Raw genomic sequence first — 27,815 nt, 5'->3', positions numbered from 1 at the left:
TTAAAAAAAAGAATGGATATCTGATTTGTTCCTTTTGGTACAGTGGAGTATTCAGGTGCAACAGGACAGGATAACATAATGATCTGGAATATGTGTCAGTAAGTAGCATTTTTCTGGAAATTACTGGAGTTTTGTTTAATTAAGGGGTACTAATGACTTCAGAGCCATGCAGAGACACATCACATCCAGACACATCTGGATGACTATACCTGAAAATGATGAAGCCATATTTTCATTTATTTTCTTGTTGACTTCACTCTCATATTTTCTTGTATTCAGGAAAGAGTGCAGACTAATTGATGAGTCTCTGAAAGCCTCTACATGTTTTCTCATTCAAGTCTTTTTAAATTAACCTAGTACTAGTATGGCAGTAAACCTGGACATTGAACAGAATCATCCCTACTTTAGTTAACACAAGTCATAATCTCTATTATAGTGTTTCTAACTTTTCTAATGCTTAAACACTGACATACAATTCAAATAATTCTAATATGGAAAGAATAACTTGGAGTTGAATGATTTCTCAGTTCTAAGACTATCATAAGTATATGTTTTCTATGATCTTAAGCAACCCCTATGACAGAGCGATTACTGCAACCAAAGTGGTTGATATCCATCCACTGAAAATGACTAGTATAACGTTTATGTTACGGGATTGTAGAAAATATTCATGACTTCAGCATATATTTTATGAGAGAAATTTCCTAGTAAGATGCAACATATATTCATCTAATGATCCCAAGTATAAACTTAAAACAAACACAGCAAACTTGGGGAATCATTCACATTTATTTACAGGACAATGGGGAAGGAGTTGTTGACCACACATCACAAGAACACATAATCAGTCTCAGTCATTATCCTCAAACATGAAACCAGCATTTAATAAGAATTATGAATACGGATTATCAAAGGAGACTTAACATCTGTAGACATATTTATAGGATAAAGCACAAAGAGTTTTGGTATCTGAGTTTGTCAAATAAACCTTTTTAAGCATAATTTGTCTGAATTGATCACTTGAATATACAGAATCCTGCCAGTTGTATTATATATTTTGAGGGGTGAAGTTCCATTGAAACAGATAATTTCTCTTGCCATGAAACTGTTACACAACACTTTATTATTCTGGCTTCCCCATATGTCTTCATCTTGGAATATTTGAGGGTGAACAGGTAAAAGTTTAATGAAAAAATTCCTACATTGTCATATTTTCAGAGATTTTCTCAGTATAAATAGTTGACATTTTCTAAGATTTGAACACTGCATGAAGGTTTCTGAAGTTTTCATAATCATACAAATTCCTTAGTGTGGAAGCTCAATTTTTGCAAGATGTACTTTCGCACAAAAAATTTAAAATGTTTTCTCTGACGTGAAATTAAATCAAAGATATTTCCAAATACATTATATTTCTTCAGATTGTCACATGTACATATTGTGTTAATTCTAAATGATAGGACAAAAGAAAAGGTTCACATCTTTAATACATTAGAAATTTTTCTCTACTTTACGTATTATGTATTGAATTTTAAGACAATATTTGTAGGTAAATAATTGTTTTATTGACTAAATTTATAATGTTTCTCTACTGTGTGTAATCTGTCAGACTGACATTGTAGTTAATGCATTTTTCATGTACATCACACTTGCAAGTATTATCTCATGTATGAAATCTCTGATGCCTTCTTAGGCGAACATTTGGGTAAGGCATTTGTCACATTCACTGCATTTGTAAGGTTTCTCTCCTCTATGAAGTCTCTAATGTACATGAAGACTGCATTTATGGGTAAAGTATTTGTCACACATTTGTAAATTTATTCTCCTGGATGAATTCTCTGAACAATTGTCAAAGTAACTTTGTGAATAAAAGATTTGTCACATTCAGTACACTTACATTGTTTCTCTCCAGTATGAATTCTCTGATGAATTTAGACTTAGTGGATAAAGCATTTGCCACATAAAGTGCATTTGAAAGGTTTTTGTCCTAAATGAATTCTCTGATGAATACTAAGATGAGACTGTTGGCCAAAGCATATGTCACATTCACCACATTTGTAAGGTTTCTCTCCTGTATGAAGTCTCTGATGTACACCAAGACTGTAGTTTTGGGTAAAGCATTTGTCATATTAACCACATTTGTTTGGTTTCTCTCCTGTATGAATTCTCTGATGAATTCTCAAACTAACTCTGTGGCCAAACCATTTGTCACATTTACTGCATTTGAAAGGTTTCTCTCCTGTATGAATTCTCATATGGTTTCTCAGAGTGCCTTTTTCAGTAAAGCATTTGTCACATTCACTGCATTTGTATGGTTTCTCTCCTGTATGAATTCTCTGATGAATAGTAAGATTGGATTGGTGGCCAAAGCCTTTGTCACATTCACTGCATTTGTATGGTTTCTCTCCTGTATGAATTCTCTGATGAATTTTCAAACTAACTCTGTGGCCAAAGCATTTGTCACATTTACTGCATTTGAAAGGTTTCTCTCCTGTATGAATTCTCATATGGTTTCTCAGAGTGCCTTTTTCAGTAAAGCATTTGTCACATTCACTGCATTTGTAAGGTTTATCTCCTGTATGAATTCTCTGATGAATAGTAAGATTGGATTGGTGGCCAAAGCCTTTGTCACATTCACTGCATTTGTATGGTTTTTCTCCTGTATGAACTCTCTGATGAATCCTCAGATTGCCTTTGCAGCCAAAGCATTTGTCACATTTAATGCATTTGTAAGGTTTCTCTCCTGTATGAATTCTCTGATGCTTACTAAGATGGAATTTTTGGCCAAAGTATTTGTCACACTCATCGCATTTGTAAGGTTTCTCTCCTGTATGAATTCTCATATGGTTTCTCAGAGTGCCTTTCTGAGTAAAGCATTTGTCACATTCACTGCATTTATAAGGTTTATCTCCTGTATGAACTCTCTGATGAATACTAAGATGGTATCCTTGGGCAAAGAATTTGTCACATTGACTACATTTGTAAGGTTTCTCTCCTGAATGGCTTCTTTGATGACGCATAAGACAGGATTGTCGGGCAAAATATTTGTCACATTGACTACATTTGTAAGGTTTCTCTCCTGAATGAATTCTCTGATGCAAATGAAGATTCTCTTTTCTGGCAAAGCATTTATCACATGTACTACATTGGTGAAGGTTCTTACCATTAATGTCTCGTTTCAGCATCAGTTTATGTTTATAGACAAAATCCTTACCAAATTCTGTATTTTTGTGTTCTTTGTTCTCTATGTGGATTCCAGAATTTACACCGATGTTAGCACATTCATTAGAAAACTGTACACAGTCTTTATATTTGTAAACTTCTCTCATTTTCCCAGCTTTATGTCTTTTCAGGTTTGAGAACTGAAGGGAGGGATCTTGGAGATGAGTTATATAATGTGTACTTTGGGTGGATTCAAGCGTCATTTTGCTAATTTCATCCCATTTATAAAACTTCTCTTGGATATTCATATGTTCATGGACAATGCACACGGTGTCTTGTTCCAAGACATTCCAATGTTTTCCACCTATCAGATTATTTTCTAAAAAATAAAAGTGCAATTAGCGATGACAGGGGTTACTGCAGTGGAGAGAAAGAGATTCAATAATGGGTATTTGCTGAATTATCTGGTAAACTAGACCATCTCAAGGATTTATGCTCTTAAAATTGGTTTACTCTTTTCATAATCATTACTTGGATGCTCAATTCTGATCTATATCAACTGAAAGGAATGATAATACACTTCAAATATTATCTTAAAATTGTATCTTGCAGAAACTAAGATAACTAAATCATCAATCAATATTGAACATAAATAAAGTAGATCTCTGAATAGCATATCTCTAATTTTTCATTATAATTTGATTCAAAGAGACATTGTATACATGTGGTCAGCTAGAAATTCATAATCACAAATGAATCCTATATATATGCTTGTGTCAGCATCCAAAATACTGAAGAGAAAGAGCATGCTGTATGAAAACTAAACTCAGAGACCACATATCAAACAGCGAAGAAATAGGCAAAATGAAAATTCTCCAAACCAACAGCTCTATATCTACATAAAACATTTTTTCATTATTAGAAACCATATTTAAAGAGATTAATGTAATGGTAAAATTAATGTGCTCCAATTATTATATGTCCAGAAATACAATTCCTTTTTCTGAACATTATTTTTCGTAACTCAGAAATTTGCATTTAATGCTAGATAAGAGATATTGGAAAGATCTTGGAGAATATAACACTGGTTATTTCTCCAAAGACAGCGCAGAAATGTAAAGGAAATGCCATAGAAAACTTACCATGCTAAGGGGAACTTCCCTTATCCTAGTGCTCTCCAGACATTTCAGAGAGTTTACATATACACAATGTAGGAAAATTCAAAGTAAGATTCAGGAATTCTACAAAAAGTGCATTCTTACCCACAGACAATAAATTATTGTATGTCTCCAAAATCACATCCATGTACAGTGCCCGCTGAGCATAATTGAGACTTTCCCATTCCTCTAGTGTGAACTCTGGAGCCACATCCTTGAAGGTTAAGAAACCCTGTAATATTAAAGTATGTACTTGTTACTTTACAAAATTGCTTTCCTACATTAAAAATAGCGCTAACGAATTGGAGATTCTTGGTAATACAGATTAGGAAAGGAAAATATTGAAAGACAAATATTTTCTCAAAGTTTCTTGGATATGAATCTAAAGTTATAAATTGCTGCTCTTCCACCGACAATCTACAGAATGATTTACAATAATGCTCTCATTCATGAAGGCTCTCACATTTATGAATTTTTTGTGGTTTTCTGAGACGTTAGCAGCAAAAGAAAGATTTGACACTATCAGTACATTTGAATTTTTTTGCACAGTTAGTATTGGATAATATCATCTAAAGCCCTCTATTATGAAATTTCTTTAACTACAACCCTATGGTACTACAAACTGGATTTTTATACTCATTTCTTTAGAATCCAAGAATCTCTGCTAAAGACTTCTGGCAAGAGGAATATACAGCACATATGCATAATTTCAGACAAATGTTACCAACTTTCATTATAAAAGAAAAGGTATTTAATGTAAGTTCAAAATATAGGTATTAAAATAGTCATATATTTCCTTGTACTTATATCTCTCTGAGATTGAATGATATAATCATCTCAAAAGCTGTAATCTTTTTCAGAACATAACATGTGTTTTTGATTTCTGGATACAATAATGTACCTATATGTAGTATAGTTTGATATCAAAGTGAATCCTAATGTCACATCACAGATGATCAAGTTATGATAAGGAAATATATACTATCAATTCTACAATGTCTATCTCACACAATAGCTCAATGCTGTGTGCAGCTGGTCATCACAGAACTGTATTATAACATATGTATTTCATATTCTGAGGTCTAGCTACAATGCTAGAAACTTTCCAAAAGGAAGAAGTAGACTATTAAATGGAGAATTAATGGATGAATCAAATATTAGAATTTTTTCTTAAAACAGAAAAGGAGTGCAATGTCAGGACATATATTAAACATTCCAAGTGGCACATAGATACTTAATAAACACTTAGGGCAATTATTTTGTGTAAGTATATTCAAAAGCAGAGAAACAATGCTACAGGGAATTAAATTATTTAAAGATCTAAAAATGCTACCACAAGAAATTCATATAGTACATAGTTATATATAAGTTTCATATGATCTTTCACAAAAGAACACTTAGATATGTGTGTTCAAATGAATGTTATATGTGACAATGCACTTCGATGAAGTAGAATCAATTTCTTTGATTAAATCTTTTTTAATGATGGGATAATTACTCTAATTTTTCAAAAATAATTGAAAAATTCAATATTGTACTTTTAACTTTATTTTCTTCTCTTTGGAATACAAGCTCATATGAATATCTGAATAGCCATGGGCACAGATAAATGTTATGTACAATTCTTTCTTGTTTACAAAACTTTAATATTCAAGTTATATATGATTTCTATTACAAATGGGCATCAGATACATAAATCTGTGGCATGAAAAGATGACTAAGAAATAAAGATATTTGCTGTGACTTCAATCTAAAGGGTTTGGTGATGAATTCAGGGACCTAGGGGCATAATTTATCATTCATTGTAACTAAAAATATGCAGATGAACACTTACATAGTAGAAGAGAAAAATTTGGAAAAAACAAACATGGTAACAACCCTTCAGTTTTTCTCTATGTATAACATCATTTTGAGTAGAGAAAATAGAGCCGATGAACCATTCTACCTTCTAAAGAAGAGAACAGATGGGAAAAAAATCCAAGCAATAATCCCACGGAACAAGCTGGAGTAGCAACTCTAATATCAAATAAAACTGACTTTCAACCCAAGGTATCAAAAAATATGAGGACATTTCACACTCATCAAAAACAAAAATACCAAGATGAACTGTCATTTGTGAACATATATGATCCAAAAGGGCACATTTGCAAATGAAACGGTACTGAAGCAGAAAGCACACAGTGATCCTCACACAATAACACTAGGAGAGTTCAACACCCACTCTCACAAATGGACAGATGAGTGAAACAGAAACTAAACAGAAAGTAAACAGAAACAGAAACTAAACAGAGACAGAGTGAACCTAAGATTTAAGAATCATATAGATTTAACAGCTAGAGAATATTTTCTCCTAAAACAAAATAATATACCTCCTTCTCAGGACGTCCAAGTATCTTCACTAAAACTGACCATATAATCAGACATAAAACAGGCCTCAATCGATACAAAAAGAAAGAAATAATTCCATACATCCTATCACATCATGATGGACAAAGGATGATCTTCAATATAAACAAGAAGCCCACATACACGTGAAACCTGAATAATTCTCTACTATGTACTATCACTCTACAATGATAAGTAATCAGAGAAAAGCATAAAATAATTAAAGATTTTTTAGAATTTCATGAAAATGAAGAAACAACATACACATATTTATAGGACACGATGACAACACTGAAAATCCCACAGTTCCCTGCACTCAAATCCCCTGGGGAAGGGAGCTGAACACCCAGGAGTGCAGACATACTGAGATCACAGGACAGACTGCTATTTCTGCACACCTCAGGAGGAGAAACTGCACAATGCCTCTGGACACAGGAATATGGGAACAGCCAGCCGCTGTTACATATGGTTCTGGTCTGTGCCCAGGACTGAATTGCACCAGGCAAACAGCTCCCTGCACCTAAATCCCACAGGAGGCAGAGCTAGACCCTAAGAAGTGTGGACACATCTGAGAAGTCAGAGGAGATTACCCTCTGCGCACATTCCAGACCCAAGAGAGAATCGCCTAATGCCAACTGTGGCCCCTGGGTGCAAGGACCTAGGAGAAATCAGGGGAAGGACCCATTGATTCCTGCCTGTGCCTACAGCTGGAAGACAGTCTGCAGGAGGACAGACATACCCGAAATCAGAGCACGTATTCTCAGAAAAACCTAAAAGAAAAGAGGAAAAGAGTTCTACAGGAGTGCTGACATAGAGGCCTACAGCAGGGTCAAATCAGTCTCAGAAACAGCAAGACAAGCAAACACCAGAGACAACTCAATGGCTAGAGGCAAGCGCAGGAACGTAAGTGCAACAGAAACCAAGACTACTTGGCATTATCAGAGCCCAGTTCTCCCACCAAAGAAAATACTGGATATCCAAACACACCAGAAAAGCATGATTTAGATTTAAAATCGCACTTCTTTGATAATGATGGAGGACTTTAAGAAGAACATAAAGAAGTTCCTTAAAGACATGCAGGAAAAAAACAAGTAAACAAGAAGAAGCCCTTAGAGAGGAAACACAAAACTCCCCAGAAAGAATTATAGGAAAACAAAACCAAACAGGTAAGGATTGAATAAAACCTTTCAGGATTTAAAAATGGAAACAGAAACAATGACAAAAACACAAAGGGAGACCACCCTGGATATAGAAAATCGAAGGAAGAGACAAGGAGTTATATATACAAGCATCAAAAACAGAATACAAGAGATACAATATAGGTGCAGAAGATATCATAGAAAACATGGATACAATTGTCAAAGATAATATAAAAGGGAAAAAGCTCCTAGCCAAAAACATCTAGGAAATCCAGGCCACAAAGAGAAGATTAACCCTAAGGATAATAGGTATAGAAGAAAGTGAAGACTCCCAACATAAATGGCCAATAGATATATTCAACAAAACTATAGAAGAAAACTTCCCTAACCTAAAAAAAGAGATGCCCATAAACATACAAGAAGCCTAAAGAATTCCAAATAGATTGGACCAGAAGAGAAATTCCTCCCATCACATAATAGTTAAAACACCAAATGCACAAAACAAAGAAAGGTTATTAAAAGCAGTAAGGAAAAAATGTCAAGTGACATATAAAGGCAGACCTATTAGAATTACACCAGACTTCTTACCAGAGACTATGTTAGCCAGAAGACCCTGGACAGATGTCATACAAACCCTAAGAGAACACAAATGCCAGCGCAAGTTACTGTATCCAGCACAACTCTCAATTAACATAGATGGAGAAACCAAGATATTCCATGACCAAACCAAATTTATACAATAACTTTCTACAAATCCAGCCCTACAAAGGATAATAGATGGAAAACACCAATACAAGGAGGGAAACTACACTGTACATAAAGCAAATATGTAATTTCTGTGTAATGGAAACAAAAGATAGACAGACAAACATAATTCCACCTGTAACAACGAAAATAACAGGGAGCGACAATCACTATTCCTTAATGTCTCTCAACATCAATGGACTCAATTACCCAATAAAAAGCCCTAGGCTAAGAGACTGGATACATAAAGAGGATCCAGCATTTTGCTGCATTCAGGAAACACACCTCAGAGACAAAAACAGACAGGACCTCAGTATAAATGGCTAGAAAACTGTTGTGGTTTGCCCAGAAGTTATCTGTATTTTGATGCTAATTCCACTGCCGCAAGGGCAGCTACCTAGTGTTGTACTCAGAAGTCAGATGACTTCACCAGAACCCACTGAATTTGTAAAGTACAGGTGAGGAACAGGTACAGGATAGAAAGAAGCCTGCCATTGGAGGAGAAGGAAGGATGGGTGGAAGAGAAGTTTGAAGGAGGTGGAGGAGACTAGGAGAGAGGGGAAGAGACAGGACAGAGGAGAGACAGAGGGGAAGAGACAGGACAGAGGGGAGAGAGAGGGGAGAAACCATGGCAGGTGATGTTAAGATTCTCCTCTGTGTATTTACAGGTTGTTAGCAATGTTCCTAAGGGATGGATGGTACCGGGCTTTGTACGTTTAAGTGGCCTATTATATCTTTCCAATTGGATCTAAGATTATTGTGTTGAGTGTTCTTTTACGTGAGGGGTTGAGTGTAGGAAAGTGTGCTTCTGGGATGTGTTTCCACCAAGATATCTAGCAGCTATCTTGGGGCACCGAGGTGTAGACCCAGCAGGGTAAAAGACCAATATTACCGTTTTATTTTTATATTTTTACAACAATAGAAAACAACTTCCAAGAAAATGGCCCGGAGAAACAAGCTGCAGTTGCCATTCTAATATCAAATGAAATTGACTTTCAACAAAAAGTCATTAAAACATATAAGGAAGGAAACTTCATATTCATCAAAGGAAAAATTCACCAAGATGAACTCTTAATCCTAAATATCTATGCTCCAAATGCAAGGACACCTACTTTCATAAAAGAAACCTTACTAAAGCTCAAAGCACACAATACACCTCACACAACAATAATAGGAGTATTAACCTCACTCATCAATGGAGAGATCATGCAAATAGAAACTAAACAGAGATATAGAGAAACTAACAGAAATTATGAAGCAAATAGATTTAACAGATATTTATAGAACATTCTATCCTAAAACAAAAGGATATACCTTCTTCTCAGCAACTCTTGGTACCTTCTCCAAAACTGACGATATAATTGGGTCACAAAACAGGCCTCAACAGATACAGGAAGATATAAATAATCCCATAAATCCTATCAGATCACCATACACGAAGACTGGTTTTCAATAACAACAATAATGACAGAAAACTCACATATACCTGGAAGATGAACAATGCTCTACTCAATGACAACTTTGTCACGGAAGAAATAAAGAAAGAAATTAAAGTCTTCTTAGAATTTAATAAAAATGAATATAAAACATCCCCAAACTTATGAGACACAATAAAAGTTGTGCTAAGAGGTAAACTCATAGCTCTGTCAGCCTGCAAAAAAACAAAAAAAAAACAAAAAAAAAAAAACCAGGAGAGAATATATGTCAGCAGATTGACAGTACACCGAAAAACTCTAGAACAAAAAGAAATAAATGAACCCAAGAGGAGTAGAAAGTAGGAAATATTCAAACTCAGGGCAGAAATCAACCAAGTAGAAACAAAAAGGACTATATAAAGTATCAATAAAACCAGGAGCTGGTTCTTTGAGAAAATCAACAAGATAGATAAATCCTTAGCAAGACTGACCTGAGGGTACAGAGGGTGTATCTAAATTAACAAAATCAGAAATGAAAAGGGAGATATAACAACAGACTCTGAAGAAATTAAAATAATCATTGGATCCTACTACAAATGTCTATATTCAAGAAAACTGGAAAATCTGGAGGAAATGGACAATTTTCTAGACTGATACCAGGTACCAACATTAAATCAGGAACCAATAAATCAACTAAAGAACCCCATAACTCCTAAAGAAATAGAAGCAGTTTTTAAAAGCCTCCCAACCAAAAAGAGCCCAGGATCAGATAGGTTTAGTGAGGAATTCTATCAGACATTCATAGAAGAGCTCATACCAATACTGTCCAAACTAGTCCACAAAATAGAAAGAGACAGAGCACTACCAAATTCCTTCTATGAAGCCACAATTACTCTTATACTGAAACCACCCAAAGACCCAACAAAGAAAGAGAACTTCAGACAAATTTCCCTTATGAATATTGACACAAAAATACTCAATAAATTCTTGCAAACCAAATCCAAGAACATGACAAAACGATCATCTATCATGATCAAGTAAGCTTCATCCCAGAAATGCAAGGATGGTTTAATATACAAAAATCCATCAATGTAATCCACTATATAAACAAACTTAAAGAGAACAATATGATAATTTCATTAGATACTGAGAAAGCATTTGACAAAATTCAATACCCCTTCATGATAAAAGTCCTGGAAAGACCAGGAATTCAAGGCACATATCTAAGCATAGTAAAAGCAATATACAGCAAACCAGTAGCTAACATCAAACTAAATTAAGAGAAACTTGAAGCAATCCCATTAAAATCAGAAGGTAGACATGCTGCCCATTCTCTCCATACTTACTCAATATAAGTCCTAGCCATAGCAATCAGACAGTGAAAGGAGGTCAAAGGTGTACAAATTGGAAGGCAAGAATCGAAACTATCAAACTTTGCAGATGATATGACATACTTGTGACCCCAAAAGTTCCACCAGAGAACTACTTAATCTGATAAACAATTTCAGCAAAGTGTCAGGATATAAAATTAACTCAAACAAATCAATAACCTTCATCTACTCAAAGAATACACAGGCTGAGAAATAAATTAGGGAAATGACACCCTTCACAATAGTCCCTAATAATATAAAATATCTGGTTGTGACTTTAACCAAGCAAATTAAAGATCTGTATGACAAGAACTTCAAGTCTCTGAAGAAAGAAGTTGAGGAAGATCTCAGAAAATGGAAAGATCTTCCATGCTCATGGATTGGCAGGATTAATATGGTAAAGAAGGCCATTTTGCCAAAAGCAATCTATAATTTCAGTGCAATCCCCATCAAAATTCCTACTCAATTCTTCATAGAGATAAAAAGAGCATTTGCAAATTCATTTGGATTAACAAAATACCCAATATATGTAGCAAAAACTATACTCAATAATAAAAGAACTTCTGGGGGAATCACCATCCCTGTCTTCAAGCAGTATTACAGAGCAATAGGCATAACAACTGTACAGCATTCATACAGAGACAGGCAAATAGATCAGTGGAAGAGGACTGAAGACCCAGAAGTGAACCCACCTACCAATGGTCACTTGATCTTTGACAAAGGAGCTAAAACAATCCAAGGGAGGAAAGATAGGATTTTCAACAAATGGTGCTGGTTCAACTGGAGGTCAGCATGTACAAGAACGCAAAACAATCCAATCTTATCATCCTGTACAAAGCTTAAGTCCACGTGGATCAAGAACCAAACTAATAGAAGAAAAAGTGGGGAAGAGCCTCGAACACATGGTACTGGGGAAATTTTCCTGAACAAAATACCAATGGCTTATGCTCTAAAATCAAGAGTCGACAATTGGGACCTCATAAAATTGCAAAACTTCTGTAAGTCCAAAGACACTGTCATTAGGACAAAATGGCAACCAACAGATTGGGGAAGAACTTGACTAATCCTACATCCCATAGAGGGCTAATATCCAAGACATATAAAGAACTCAAGAAGTTAGACTCCATAGAGCCAAATAACCCTATTTAAAAATGGGGTACAGAGGTAAACAAAACATTCTCAGCTGAGGAATATTGACTGGCAGAAAAGCACCTAAAGAAGTGTTCAACATCCTTAGTCATCAGGGAAATACTAATCAAAAGAACCCTGAGACTCCACCTCACACTAGTAAGAATGGCTAAGATTAGATGACAACAGATGCTGGCAAAGATGTGGAGAAAGAGGAATACTCCTCCACCGTTGGTGGGATTGCAAACTGGTACAACCACTCTGGAAATCAGTGTGGAGGTTCCTCAGAAAATTGGACCTTCCACTACCTGAGGACCCACCTAGACCTCTCCTGGGCATATACCCAAAAGATGCTCCAACAGAAAACAAAGACACATGCTCCACTATGTTCATAGCAGCCTTATTTATCATAACCAGAAGCTGGAAAGAACCCAGATGTCCTTCAACAGAGGAATGGATTCAAAATATGTGGTATATCTACACAATGGAGTACTAATCAGCTATCAAAAACAATGACTTTATGAAATTCAGAGGCAAATGGAAAGAAGTAGAAAATATCATGCTGAGTGAAGCAACCCAGTCACAGAAAAGCACACTTGGAATGCTCTCATTGAGAAGTGGATATTAGGCTAAAAGCTCAAATTAACCAAGATGCAATTCACAGACCACAGGAAGCTCAAAAAAAAAAAAGGACAATCAAAATGCAGATGTTCTTACTCCTTTTTAACAGGGGGAAAATAATCCATAGGAGGGGATATGGAAGCAAAGTTTAATGCAACTGAAGGAACAGACATTCAGAACCTGTCGCACAAGTGGCCTACACACACACACACACACACACACACACACACACACACACACATACAGCCTGAGAGACACATCCAGAGCATGTCCAATACAGAGGTCAATACTAGCAGCAAACCACTGAACTGAGAACAGGAACCCCCTTGGGAAAAAATAGAGAAAGGATTGAAATAGTTGAAGAAGCTTGGAATCCCATAAGAACAACAATGCCAAACAACCAGAGCATCCAGGGACTAAACCACTACCGAAAGACTGTACATAGACTTACCCAGGGCTCCAGAAGCATATGTAGCAGAGAATAGCTTTGTTGGGGCACCAGTGGAAAGGGAAGCCCTTGTTCCTGCCAAGGTTGTCTCCAGTGCATATGAATACGGGGGTGGGGGGGCAGTTAGGTGGATGGATGGGGCGAATACCCATATTGGGGAAGGAGAGGGAATGGGGGCTTATGGATAGGAAACCAGGAAAGGGAAGAACATTTGAAATATAAGTAATAAAATATATCTAATAAAAAAGAATGCACTGCTAACAGAAAGATTCAGAGCTCTAAGTGCCTCCATAGAGAAATTGGTGAGGTCATACACTAGCAGCATAACAGTGTTTCTGATAGTTCTAGATAGAGAGAGTCTAATACACCTAAGAGGAGTAGCCCTCAGGGAGTAATCAAATTCAGGTAAAAGTTAAGCCAGAGGAAACAAAGAGAACTATACAAGGAATCAACAAAACCAAGAGTTGCTTCTTTGAGAAAAATAACAAGATGTGTATATCCTAAACCAGCCTAACCAGAGGACAGAGAGGCAGTATCCAAATTGAAAACAGAGAAATATCAAGAGAAACTGAAGAAATTCAAAAAATTATGAAATCCTACAGCACAAGCCTATACTCTACAAAACTGGAAAATCTAAATGAAACAGATGATTTTTCTAGACAGATGCCATGTAGCAAAGGTAATCAGGATCAGATAAACCATATAAAAAGTTCCATAATCTCTAAAGCAATAGAATAAATCATTAAAAGACTCCCCACCAAAAATAAACAAGTCCAGATGGTCATAGTGCAGAATTCTACCAGACCTTCAAAGATTAGCTAATACCAATATACCCTTCAAAATACTTAAAAAATTGAATCACAAGGAACATTACCTAATTCATTTTATGACGGTACAGTTATGTTCATATGTAAGCCACAGAAAAACCCAACAAAGAAAGCTACATTCAGACTAATTTCATTTATTAACAACAATGAAAAATATTCAATATAATTATAATTATAGCAGCCTGAATCCAAAAGCACATCAAAAGGATCATTCACCATGATCCAATAGGTGATCCCCGGGAAGCACAGTTGGTTCAATATATAGAAAACCATCACCATAATCCACTATATAAACAAATTCAAAGAAAAAAACCCCATGATTACCTCATTGGATGTTCAAGAAGCCTTTGACAAAATACAACACTTCTTCATATTAAAAACATTGGAAAGATCAGGAATTCAATGTGCATACCAAAATTTAATAAAAGCAATAAACACTAAACCAATAGACAGCATCAAACTAAATGGAGGGAAACATGAAGCAATCGTATTAAAATCAAGGAATAGATAAGGAAGCCCACTTTCCCCTATCTATTCAACATAGCACTCAAAGATCTAGCCAGAATAATTAGAATAAAGAGGAGGTCAAAGGAATACAAATTAGAAAGGAAGACGTCAAAATATCACTATTTGCCATTGATGTGACCAAAAAAATCAATCAGAACTGTTAGAGCTGGTAAATAACTTAAGCAAAATATCTGGGTGTGAAATTAACAACAAAATATCAGTAGCATTCCTCTACTCAAAAGATAAGAGGGTGGGAAAGGAATTGGAGAAATGACACCATTCAAGATAGTCACAAATATTCATAAACATCTTAGTGTGAGTAACCCATAAGTAAAAGATCTTTTTGACAAGAACTTCAAATATCTGAATAAAGAATAAAAAGAAGACTGCAGAAGATGGAAAAAAATCCCAGGCTCAGGGTTCAGCAGGATTAACAGAGGAAAAATGGCCGTCTGATCAAAAGCAGTCGACAGGCTCAATGAAATACCCATAAAAATTTCAATGCAATTTTTCAGAGGGATACAAAGAGTAATTCTCAAATTCATCTGGAATAGCAAAAACCCCAGCATAGAGAAAATTATTCTTAACAATATGAGGATTTCAGGGGTAATCACCATCCCTGACCACACGTTCTACTACAGAGCAATAGTAGTAAAAAAGAAAGGTATGGTTTTGCTAAAGACACAGGCAGGTGGATTAATGAGATAGGACTGAAGAAGCAGAAAGAAAGCCATACACCTACAGTCATCTGATCTTTAACTAAAAAGCCAAAACCATGCGGTGGAAAACAAACAAGATATTCAACAAATGGCACTGGTTCAAGTGACAGTCACCGTTTAGAATAATGCATATTGATGCATTTGTTTTTCCTTATACAAAGCTCCAGTGCAAATGCATCTACATAAGACCAGATACATTGGATCCCCGCCCACAGCTCACTGCTCCCAAACCCCATGAGAGAGAGAGGTCACTGCCCGGACAGGTGGGCAGGAACAGATAAACCATTTAAACAACCCCAGAACTCCTAACGAAATAGAAGCAGTCATTAAAGGTCTCCCAACCAAAAAGAGCCCAGGTCCACACGGGTTTAGTGCAGAATTCTATCAGACCTTCATAGAAGACCTCATACCAATACTATCCAAACTATACCACAAAATTGTAACAGATGAAGCACTACCGAATTCCTTCTATGAAGCCACAATTACTCTTATACCTAAACCACACAAAGACCCAACAAAGGAAGAGAACTTCAGACCAATTTCCCTTATGAATATCAATGCAAAAAATACTCAATAAAATTCTGGCAAACTGAATCCAAGAGCACATCAAAACAATCATCCACCATGATCAAGTAGGCTTCATCCCAGACATGCAGGGATGGTTTAATATACAGAAAACCATCAACATGATCCTTTATATAAAAACTGAAAGAACAAAACCACATGATCATTTCATTAGATGCTGAGAAAGCACTTGACAAAATTCAACACCACTTCATGATAAAAGTCCTGGAAAGAATAGGAATTCAAGGCCCATACCTAAACATAGTAAAAGCTATATACAGCAAACCAGTTGCTAACATAAAACTAAATGGAGAGAAACATGAAGCAATCCCACTAAAATCAGGGACTAGACAAGGCTGCCCACTCTCTCCCTACTTATTCAATATAGTTCTTGAAGTTCTAGCCAGAGCAATCAGATAACAAAAGGAAATCAAGGGGATACAGATTGGAAATGAAGAAGTCAAAATATCACTATTTGCAGATGATATGATAGTATATTTAAGTGATCCCAAAAGTTCCACCAGAGAACTACTAAAGCTGATAAACAACTTCAGCAAAGTGGCTGGGTATAAAATTAACTCAAATAAATCAGTAGCCTTCCTCTACACAAAAGAGAAACGAGCCGAGAAAGAAATTGGGGAAACAACACCCACGGTATGAACTCAGTGATGATTGCATATTAGACCAAAACTTGTGAATACCCATGACAAAACTCACGGCCCATATGAAGCTGAACAGGAAGCTAAAACCATGGCTGCCTCTGTCCAAACCATGCTTCAGTCCTACTTCAAAGGAATAAAAGAAAATCACACAAGGGAAAAAGGAAGGGGGGACCTAGGAGGGAGAGAGGAGTGTAAGGAAAAATGGAGGGTAGAACCAGGTGTGGGAGGAGACAGGGAGATGTATAGAGGGGAGGATAGTTAACAGATGTGTGTAGCAGTGAACAATGGGAAACTGGAAATAGCCTTTACAAAATACAGATATCTGGTAAGCAAGAAGTTCCCAGGACACAATAGGGATATTAGTTGAAATAACCAAAAAAGGGGAGAGAGAACCTGTAGTAACCATATCCACTGGTGAGGCACAGATCGCAGGACAAGGATGCGGTCAACTAACCATCTCAAAAATTTAGCCCAGAATGGTTTTGTCTAAATAAAAAGCAAGGACAAAGAGTGGAACAGAGACCCAAGGACATCCCAAGACTACCCACCTAGGGATCCATATCATCTCCAGACATCAAATACAAACCTTATTGCTGATGCCAAGAAGCCCTTGCTGTTAGGAAGCTGGAACAGCCATCCACTGAGAGGTTATGGCAGAGTCTGACCAGTACAGATGAGGATCTGATGCTCACAGCTAACCACTGGACAGAGCAGGGAGACCCCAATGGAAGAGATAGCTGAAGGACTGAAATAGCTGAAGGGGATTGCAACCCTATAGGTAGGACAACAGTATCAACTAACCAGATACCCCACACCTCCCAGGGACTAAACTAGCAACCAAAGAGAGCACATGGAGGGACCCAAGTGCCCAGCAGCATATGTAGCAGAAGATTTTCTTATCTGGCATCAAGAGGAGAGGAAGCCCATGAAGAGGCTGGAAGTCCCAGCATAGGAGGATGCTAGGGCAGTCAGTGGGGAATGGTTTTGAGAGTGGGGTAGCATCCCCATAGAAGAAGGGGATAGGGAACTGGGAACTGGGAGAACATTTAGAATGTAAATAAAGACAATAACCAATAAATAAAGAAATGTAGAAACATCATCACAACCCTTCATTATGTCCCTACGTGACACAGAGTTTGGTAGAACAGGAAACAAAGAGTAGATAAAGCATTCTTCCTACTAAAGAAAACAAGTTAGAATGGACGTTTATTTAAGATTGAAAATTTACACATCATTCACAACACCAAGGCTATATGCCCCAGAAAATATTTACTAATACATTCCATGTGAAGAAATAGAAATGTGGAGAATACAGGACATACACTACTTCTAACCGTGGAACAAAAGACAAAGGGAAACAACAATTTCTACATTGAGAATTTACCACACAGCACCACAATGGTCAGTATGTCTCTTGGAATGTCTCTGGGAATGTTTCTTGGAAGACACAGATTTCATGTCTAAACACACCCATAATCATTATTTGACATAAAACTCCAAAAAAACATTGCATACTGAATTCTTCATTTGTGCATGAAAAAGAAAGATACATTCCTCTATCACCTGTGCCTCTAAGGAGCTAATATATTTACTATTGGGGTTCAAGACAGTGAATCCCGTATAATTTTATCCTTCTCCAAATTCTTCTCTTCCATATATTGCTCAGGGATATCAGACTCCACATAATTCATTAAAAAGCTTTTGTCTGGAGCCTTGACCAACTCTGAAATGTAACTTATGTGACACATGGGACCTTCCTTCAACACTAATATAATAGCACCCAAATCCATCTAATGTACAAATTAGGCATCAATATAGTTTTTGAGAATCATTAACAATGGATTCTCTTTGAGATCTGCATGTCTTCAGTCCTTGAAAATAGTATGTCCTCACACTAGAAACTCAGTAAAAAATTAATGGTTTTGTAAAAGTGAAAGACCTAAACATTAAATTTTCATTATCCCAGAAGGAAATGAAAATTACAGAAAATAAGTCCTTTAGATAATATTAAACATATAGATAATAAAATTACTAAATGGTTGAATACAAAAAAGATTTTTCAAAGAAAAGTGCTCAACAAACTGACCTGTAGAGTGTTTCCCAGAGCCACACTCATTCTTTTTGTTGTTCTTCTTCCAGATTCAAATATTGGAAGTTTTCTTGAAATTTCACAACCAGGTTTGAAAACTACAAAGCTGAAATTAATACAACTTAGTTATGGACAATGGTAAACCACATCAAAGGATATTAAAAACAAAATATGAAGGATCTTGTCAACATTTCTACAGAAATGTGAGCATGGAGTCACATATTTAGTGTGTAGGGAATATGAGTATAATCTGAGGTCTATTTCAACATCAGCAGGCACCAGGCACAAACACAGAGCACATGAATACCTGCTGTAAAACACGATTACTCAGGGTTATTACTGAGAGCTTATCTCCCTGGGTCTAGAGTCAAGGATAAATGGCTAATGGCTACCCTGATTGATGACCTAAATTTGAAGGACGTTTCATTAGACATCACATTGAAATACAATATCTGACACTTTGGTGAAATTTGACTTCATTTTACCAAGCAGATACAGTATATCTATTTTCCATGTGTATCCTATAGTCTTTGAGTACAAAGATTCTATCTGCCAAATATTATGGTTTCTGCAAAAGAATAAGTTGTCATCAGATTTCATTACAGCCATTTTCATCAGCATCTACGAAGGCTTTCAACAGTTCATGACATAAAATTTCTATTTCCAACTTACCTTTCCTTTCCAAATGGCCCTGTTTCCTAATGCCCGTGACACATTTTTATGCATTGATTTTATCCCTTGACATCTCCGTGAATGCATTACTATGTACAGTATTATGATTACAGCCAGAAATGTCTTCAACTAAAATTTACTATTCTAAAACTTTAAGCCATTTGTTCTCCACTTTTCTAATGGTGTGGTAAACCCTTATTATAGTTCCAGAAATTCATGTTGCTTTATCCACATGTTTCAGAACCACATGCAGGTTGATAACAGGGGTGGTGTATCAGTTCCCAAGACCATAAAAAATATGAGTTTTATAATGTTCAGTCTTTGAAATCCCCTGTGAATGTGTCAATGGACCACAAAGAGGTCACAACTCAAGGCTTCAGAACAAGGGTTCTAGACAATGTCAAAACAAGATCAAGAAGGAGGCATTGTAGAACTCACTGATGGCTGCCAAGGAAAATACATATACACGGGGATAAAATGAACCATTTCAGGGTATGCTCTTGGAATGATCCCTCATTATACCAAATCTGCTAATATAATATCACTGTTGAAAAATCTTCCTGAGCATGCATATATCTGCATTGTGTCATTGTCTCAGGCAGTTCTCAGGTTCCAAATCAGTAATAAATATGAATATACTGAGACTCTTGGAGCCTTGCGGTTAAGGATTTCCTTTCTGGCAAACACTCTTGTAGGTTGAAGAATGTGTGACATGGGTCTTCTGGCATATATACCAATACATATACATACACATACATGCATACATACATACATATGTTTATGTATAGATAAAAACATAAGAATTCATCCTTAATGTTGAGGTAATTATAGTACACAAAGTTTTCATGACCTTGGATTCAGGAAATATTCAGCGATTTTTATGTATGACATTGACCTTATGTTTATCATGTCAGGCATCCTGGCATTTAATGGATATATGAATAGTCTATTTCAATGTCCCTGCATGAGAAAATTAGTGACACCAGGAAAAAGCAGAAGATGGAGTGTCAGGAAAATCATATATAATTAATAAGAATTGATGAAGAATATAGTAATTTCCTAAGGAACAAGTAAACATTCTATGTCATAATACTAGGCCAAGCAATAATCAAGTGCAGAAACCCAAGCCCTCAGTTGTCCTTCTAACACTCTCTGAGGAGTAAACAGATGCAGCACTGAATTCTTTAGAAAAATCCCACAATAATCTTGCACAATGAATATTGCGGAATACAGAAAGAAAGGGAATGTGGTACAGTCATCATACAAAGCTGACTTTACCTGGATCCAAAAGCAAATGAACATAAAAATATGCACAAAGAAAATAATAGCAGTCCAGGAGCTCCAGTGTGCATTGATAAAAGATTCTCTCTAATTATTGCAAAAAGTGAACTGGAGTTGATTTCATGACAGATATGCAAGACAGTTTCAACCAGAACAAACCACACAACCCACGGCACAAGCTACATACAATCAGTGAGAGAAGGCTCACTACCATGTCAATAAATCTACAAAGACCCAAAGGCAAAATATCACAGTGGATCACGAAGAAAGTTCTAAAGAATGTAGAAGAGAAGGAGCATCCCTCAGACTAATGAACATAATAACCAACATCCAAAACCTACATTTACAAAAACGAAGACAGCTGTCATTATTCTACTCTACTCAGAAGATAAACAGGGGGCTGGAGAGATGGCTCAGTGGTAAAGAGCACTGACTGCTCTACCAGAGGTCCTGAATTCAATTCCAGCAGCCACATTGTGGCTCACAACCTTCCGTAATGAGATCTGAGGCTCTCTTCTGCTGTGTTTGAAGATAGCAATAGTGTACTTATACATAATAATTAATAAATAATTCTTAAAAAGAGAAAGAGACAAGGAAGGGAATGTGGTACTGTCATCCACACTAGTGTGCACAGCCTGCACACTAACCTTTCACACAACAGCAGTGCTTACAAAGGGCGAGTAAGATTTACAATATTTTCAATGTTCAAATAAGAATATGAGGAAGGCAAGTTTTCTCAAATTACAAGAAACAGAATTCTTCAACTCAGGAGCTACAAATATCCCAAGAGAATGCACCAATCTGATAATTCATTTGATAATCTATAGAAAAAATACAAGAACATATCACAATGTTTTATACATTCCTTAAGAATGACCTGAGAATTAAGAAGACCACTCAATCTCTAAAAGGATCTTGGATATGCTGGTGTAGCACACAAACTGCTAACAAGGGCTCTGTATCCTCCTGGCTATAAGAGTCACCAATGGCTCTCCCTAGGTGCTGAGCCTTGCATTGGAACACCTACCTGTCTGACAGTGGATGACTGCCAGTGTAACAGGACAGTAGGTAATAACTAAGTCTATGAAATCACACATCTGAATGCTGTGTTTACATCACAGCCTGCATATACCTCAGTGTAAAATTAATGGAGAGTATATCTTTACTCAGGAAATATTAATATTTACAGTCATATGAAACGGCTTTATAACAAGTATTTTCCAATTCAATCAAATCTGCACTAGTTCCTCATATGTCAAAGATCTACAAAGCTCTCTTGGAATACCTATTCGGTCCGCTAGAGAAAGGGAAATGGAACGGCAAACGGAGGAACAGGGGAGTCAAGAAAGCATCCATGAATTTGAACTCGAAGAACTTTACTAAGGCTTTTCGAAAGAAAACCCTGGTGTACAAACTACAGATGCGGCCAAGGATCTACGAGGTTATTTTAGAAAAATATTCTGGCGACCACAAAATTAATTAAAGCATCACCTTCAACCCCAATTCACAGAATCTCAAACTTCCTGAAATGCTAAGATATCCACGACAGAATTATAAGAGTGGCGGCAGAAAATGCACCCCCGCTCCACAGCGCTGCTCCACTCCTGCCTGTTTCCTGGTCTCAGCAGCTCCTCTGACCTGGCAGGGTGACAGGACGAGCTGATGAATGTCCTAGGAGGCCGGCACCGCAACTGCAGCTTAAGGAAGTTTTCAGGTACCTGGAGGACTCAGGCCTAGTCACCCACCAGGACTTCCTGAACGCGAGGAAGCCAAGACACATGGAGAGAACTGGAAGGGCGGAACTTCCTGTCACTTCCGCGGGTTTCTGGGAGCAACTCCTTCTGGACCCGCCCAATATTCAGCAGCTTCCTGTTACATAATTCTTTTAAGCCCACCTACTTCGGAACATTTTAAATATTTCCCGTCCAGATTCTTCATAGACATTTTTTAAAATCCGTTTGTATTGTTGCTTGCTTGCTGCCTTGATTTTCCTTTGTTTTTATTTTGTCTTTTTCTTAATCTCATCCGATCAGGCAGGTGTGCCCACCTTCCGGATCAGGAATCATTCCTCCAACCCTGTTGCAGTCTGCCTTCCACACAACTGTAGCTGTCAGGAGCACAGTACCTACTCTGCACAGCTTCTCATCAAGCTTGCTGCCAGTCTAGACCAGAAGTGGATGTAGTAGGACACTGCACCTGGGTTCTGACCCACTTACATCCAAGGTCGTCCGCCTAATTTCTCACATTGTAAGACTAGTGCGCTGGGCTAAAGATACAGAAAAGATAGCAATCCCTCTGAATTCTGATGCTCAGAACAAATACCCCCAAAAACTAAGACGAAATTAAAATGCCCTTGGGTGAATCCACAGACCTTTATGAGATTACTAATGAAGGTGAGTTACATGATATCCAAGATAATGAATTGAATACCCAGAGTCAAAGATTCTAAACCCGGGAAATGAACTCAAAGAGGACGAGAACAACATGGTTGGTCGGCAAGAAAATAAAGCAAATGCCTGAAGGAAATGAGGACAGCAACATAGGATATGAAAATTAAGTTCAACAGGAGGTTAGAAACACCAAATATAAAACCCTGAAAGGAAAATGCAGTAGGAAGAATAATAATAACGCATAGAGAAGCACTGGGAGACAGATTATCAGACTTGAAGAAAAGTTTGAGGAGCTGGATGCCTCAGTCAAAGAAAATGAAGAATTAAAATGACGTTAGGTTAAGGTACAATATTATTTACTGCTTGATGGGTGAGGTGAAAAAGAGAAATTCCTTTTGAAAACTGTCTAGATTTTTGTCAAAAAGGAAAGTGAGAAGGAAGATAGAAATAGAACTATAAAACATATGGAATTCTTTAGCCATTTGGTCATAGATATTTACTAGATTGGTCCCTAAAATTCATTATGTACACCCGTCCACATCTGCATATGCTGGGGAAAGGAGACTCCAGAATTACCCAAGTCTCTTTAGAGAATATAGCTACGAAATCAACACTTTTCATGATTATAATGAGTTCTAGGATTCTCAGGAGAATCCTGACATTCAAAAACTGTTGTGATGATTATGGTAAGTTAAAATGGATTCCAGCTAAGCATGGGAGAGAGAGCTCAGAAACACAAGCACATACTCAGATGTCTATCCTTAAATACAGGGTTCTGAGCCCATGGACACATAGGAAAGGGCAGAGCTACATGTTTTCCATGCGGTGAGTTTTATTCTTTCCTACATAAGTCTGGCACACAAGAAAATAACTTCTACAGTTAACTGATTTTGCATAGGTGAATATATTAAACATAATAGTCACTAATAATGTATCTGAATTAGTAAAGGAAAGAAATTAAGCCTTTCCTCAGATGTATTTATTTTTCTCTTGGTAATTTTGTTTATTTACATTTCAAAGGTTATCCCCCTTCCAAGTTTTACCTCCATAAGCCCCCTATACCTTACTCCCTTCCCTCTCCCTGTATTGTGTGCTCCCCCTCCCATCCACCCACTTGTAACTCAGTGGCCTAGTGTTCTTCTATCCTGGGTCTTTATACCTCCTACGGACCAAGGGGCTCCTTTGCATGTGTTACCAGATAAGGTAATCCTCTGCTACATATCCAGCTGGAGCCATGGGTACCCCCTCTATACACTTTAGTTGGTGGTTATAAGTCCTGAAAGATTTGGGGGGTTTGTTTGGTTGATACTGTGTTTCTGCCTTTGAGGTTGCAAACCCCAACAGCTCCTATAGTCCTTGTCCTAACTTCACCATTAGGGTCTCAATATTTGGCTGTGTATATCCGAATCACTATTTTTCCGGGTCTGGCAGAGCCTCTCAGAGGACAGCTATACTGAGCTCCTGTCATTAAGCACAGGAAAATACATTCAAACAGACAGCCACATTGAAAGAAGACACAAACAAATATAAAGATGTAAAGAAAAACACAAACAGGAGAAGGCTATGAAGGAACTGTCCAAAGCCTGAAAGGGAAACGGAAACAATAAAGAAATATAACTGTGGCAATGCTAGAAATGGAAAACCTAGGAAATAGAACAAGAGCTACCGTTGTAAGCATCACAAAGAGAATCCAGGAGATGGAAGAGAGAACCTCAGGTGATCACTGATTGGGTCAGGAAAGAAATAAAGATAGACATTGAAGACTTTCCAGAAGTCAATGTAAATGTGAGGATAGCACATCCAGACTTTTGAGGCACTAAGAAAGCAGAGCTAAGAAGAGAGTTCATAGCACTAAATTCCATCATATAGAACTTGGGAGTTCTCACACTAACAAATTAAAAGTATACCTGAAAGTTCTGTTTAAAAAAGAAGCAAAAACAATGGGACAGATACACAGCAGAAGATAAAAAAGCTCATGCTCAACAGTTTGAAGATGAAACCTGAAGAGTCCATGCATGACAGATAGAAAGGGACTCAATGTGGAAAGATAGTGTCAACGACCCACCTTCAAGGAGCTGTAGGGAATGGCAGCCCAAAACAATGTCCAATGCTGTCAACTGATCCAGAATCCTGGAACTTCCCAGAGTCTACTCTGCCAACTAAAGATCTTATAAAGGTTGGATTCAGTCCCGCTGAACATATGACAAAGAGGACTTTGGTTTTATGCCTCAGTGAAAGAGGATGTGCCTAATCATAGAGGAACTTGATGGTAAGAGAACTGGGACAGGTCAAGGGTTGAGGGAAGAAGGAGGGAGCCCTCTCTCAAAGCAAAGTAGAGGAGTAAGGAAATGAAGAAATCTGGGAAAGAGGGCCAGGAGATAGGGCAACATTTAAAATAGAATAATTAAAAGATAATTTGAAATTATTACTGAAATAAATATTAAAATATTGCTGAAAGGATAACCAAGGATGTTAAACATTTCCTTTTTTAATGTGGAATTTTCAGTTTTGTTGAGTTTCTGTGTGGCTTTCTCTTTGTGCAATGAGAGCAGTTTAACACTTCCTACTACTAGTGGTTAAGCTTACATATGGGATGGCAAACTATCCAGATAGCTTGTAGAACTGCAGCAAATTTAGGTAATTTCTTTGAGACCTAGTAGCTAATTGTGAGGCATGGGATGTGGTAGCAGAAGTCCACGGTGATATGTGGTCCTTGAAGCATGAATTGCTTACCTTGTACATGTTGAATATTTCTTTAAATGCTTCTTGACTAGTCAAGATTGCTCTTTTAACAATTCTATTTAACTCTGGATCTCATTTTTAAATTGCATTGCATGGTGTTTTTGGACTTTAACTTCTTCAATTCCTTTTATATTTTGCTCTATTTTTTATATGAGTGCCATATTACATGTAGGCTTAGGAAAGACCTTTTCCCAATTTTAAAGTTGCAAATTTCTCTTATTGGGAGAATATTTTGCCTTATAGAACATTTTCTGTTTCATGACGTTTCATTTGCCCCTGGTGGATCTTAGATCCTGACAAATTGGTGTTTTGTTTGAGAAATTTTTTGTCCTGTGCCAATATGTTTGAGGACCTTTCTCACCTTTTTTTCTATTAGATTCAGTGTATCTTGTTATACATTGAGACCCTTCAAGCATTTGAATATGAGCTTTGCACATGGTGATAAATATGGATCAGTTAGCATTGGTAAACATGCAGACCACCAGTTAAACTGCCATGATTTGTTGAGGATGCTTTCTATTTTTCCACTGTATGATTTTGGCTTCTTTTTTCAAATATTGAGTGTCCATAGTTTTATGGGTTTGTTTCTGGTTCTTTGATTCTATTCCACTGACCTAACTGTTTGTCTCTGCACCAATATCATGAATTTTTTTATCACTTTTATTAATCTGTAGTAAGGTTGAGGTCAGATGATGATTTACCCAGAAGTTCTTTTATTGCTGAAAATTTGTTTTTGCTATACTAGGTTTGTTTTTTTTTTTGTTATTCCATATGAAGTTGAGAACTGCTCTTTCCATGTTTGTGAAGAATTGAGTTGAAATTCTGATGGGGATTTCATTTAATCTGCAGACTGATTTTGGTAACATGGCTGTTTAATATATGGAGTCTAATGCCCCATGAGCATGAGAGATCTTTCTATCTCTGGAGGTTTTCCTTCTCTTTCTTTAGGAACTTAATGCTCTTGTCATACAGATATTTCACTTCCTAGGGAAAAGTTATACCAAGATATTTTACATCATTTGTGACTACTGTTAATGGTGTTGTTTTCCTAATTTCTTTCATGGTCCATTTACCCCTTGTATAATGTAAGGCTAACGATTTGTTTGAGTTAATTTTATACCCAGCCACTTTGAAGAAGTTATTTATCACCTGTGGGGATTCTCTATAGAATTTTGGTGGTTGCTTCTATATACAGGCATAGCGACCACAGATAACGATACGTTGACTGCCGCCTTACAAAATTGTATCCCATTAAACTCTTCTTGTTGCCTAAATGCTATAGCTGGTGAGGCTGTGGAGAACACTCTTTCATTGCTGGTAGGGTTGCACACCGGCACAACCACTCTGGAAATCAATCTGGCAGTTCCTCAGAAAATTAGAAATAGTTGTACCTGTAGACCTAGCTATACCATTCCTGGGCATATATGTAAGTTTCTCAAGATACCACAATGGCACATGTCAACTGTGCTCATAGCTGCCTTATTTGTAATAGTCAGATGATGGAAACAACCCAGATGTCCCTTAGCAAAGGAATGGATGGAGAAAATTGTATTTTTCAACACAATGGAGCACTATTCAGCTATTAAAATTGGGGACATCATGAAATTTGCATGCCAATAGATAAAACTAGAAAATATCCTGAGTGAGGAACCCAGGGACAAAAGAATGTATATCATATGCACTCACTGATAAGCGGATATTAGATAAAAAGTTCACAGTACACATCATATAACTCATAGATCATATGATGTGTAAGAAGAAAGGATCAAGTATGGATATTTCAATCCCAGTTAAAA

At 36.9% G+C, this 27,815-nt stretch overlaps 2 protein-coding genes across 3 annotated transcripts in view; one reads left to right on the top strand and one right to left on the bottom strand.

Moving 5' to 3' along the window:
* Nucleotides 1–27,815, top strand: part of Rex2l4 (reduced expression 2 like 4) — a 751,000-nt gene that overhangs the window by 564,979 nt on the left and 158,206 nt on the right. The window lies entirely within an intron of this gene.
* On the bottom strand, nt 773–22,643 carry Zfp715-ps3 (zinc finger protein 715, pseudogene 3). Its single transcript, XM_087551688.1, has 4 exons — nt 22,526–22,643; nt 18,932–19,040; nt 4,422–4,548; nt 773–3,538 (listed from the first exon to the last, which is right to left on the bottom strand). The coding sequence occupies exons 2-4, from the start codon at nt 18,959–18,961 to the stop codon at nt 2,127–2,129; spliced, it is 1,569 nt and encodes a 522-aa protein (XP_087407814.1). The 5' UTR covers nt 18,962–19,040; nt 22,526–22,643; the 3' UTR covers nt 773–2,126.

The sequence above is a fragment of the Rattus norvegicus genome, chromosome 5, assembly GCF_021556685.1.
Source record: "Rattus norvegicus strain SHRSP/BbbUtx chromosome 5, alternate assembly SHRSP_T2T, whole genome shotgun sequence".
NCBI lineage: Eukaryota > Metazoa > Chordata > Mammalia > Rodentia > Muridae > Rattus > Rattus norvegicus.
Note: the sequence above shows the minus strand (reverse complement) of the source record. Positions and strands in the feature narration are given on the sequence as shown.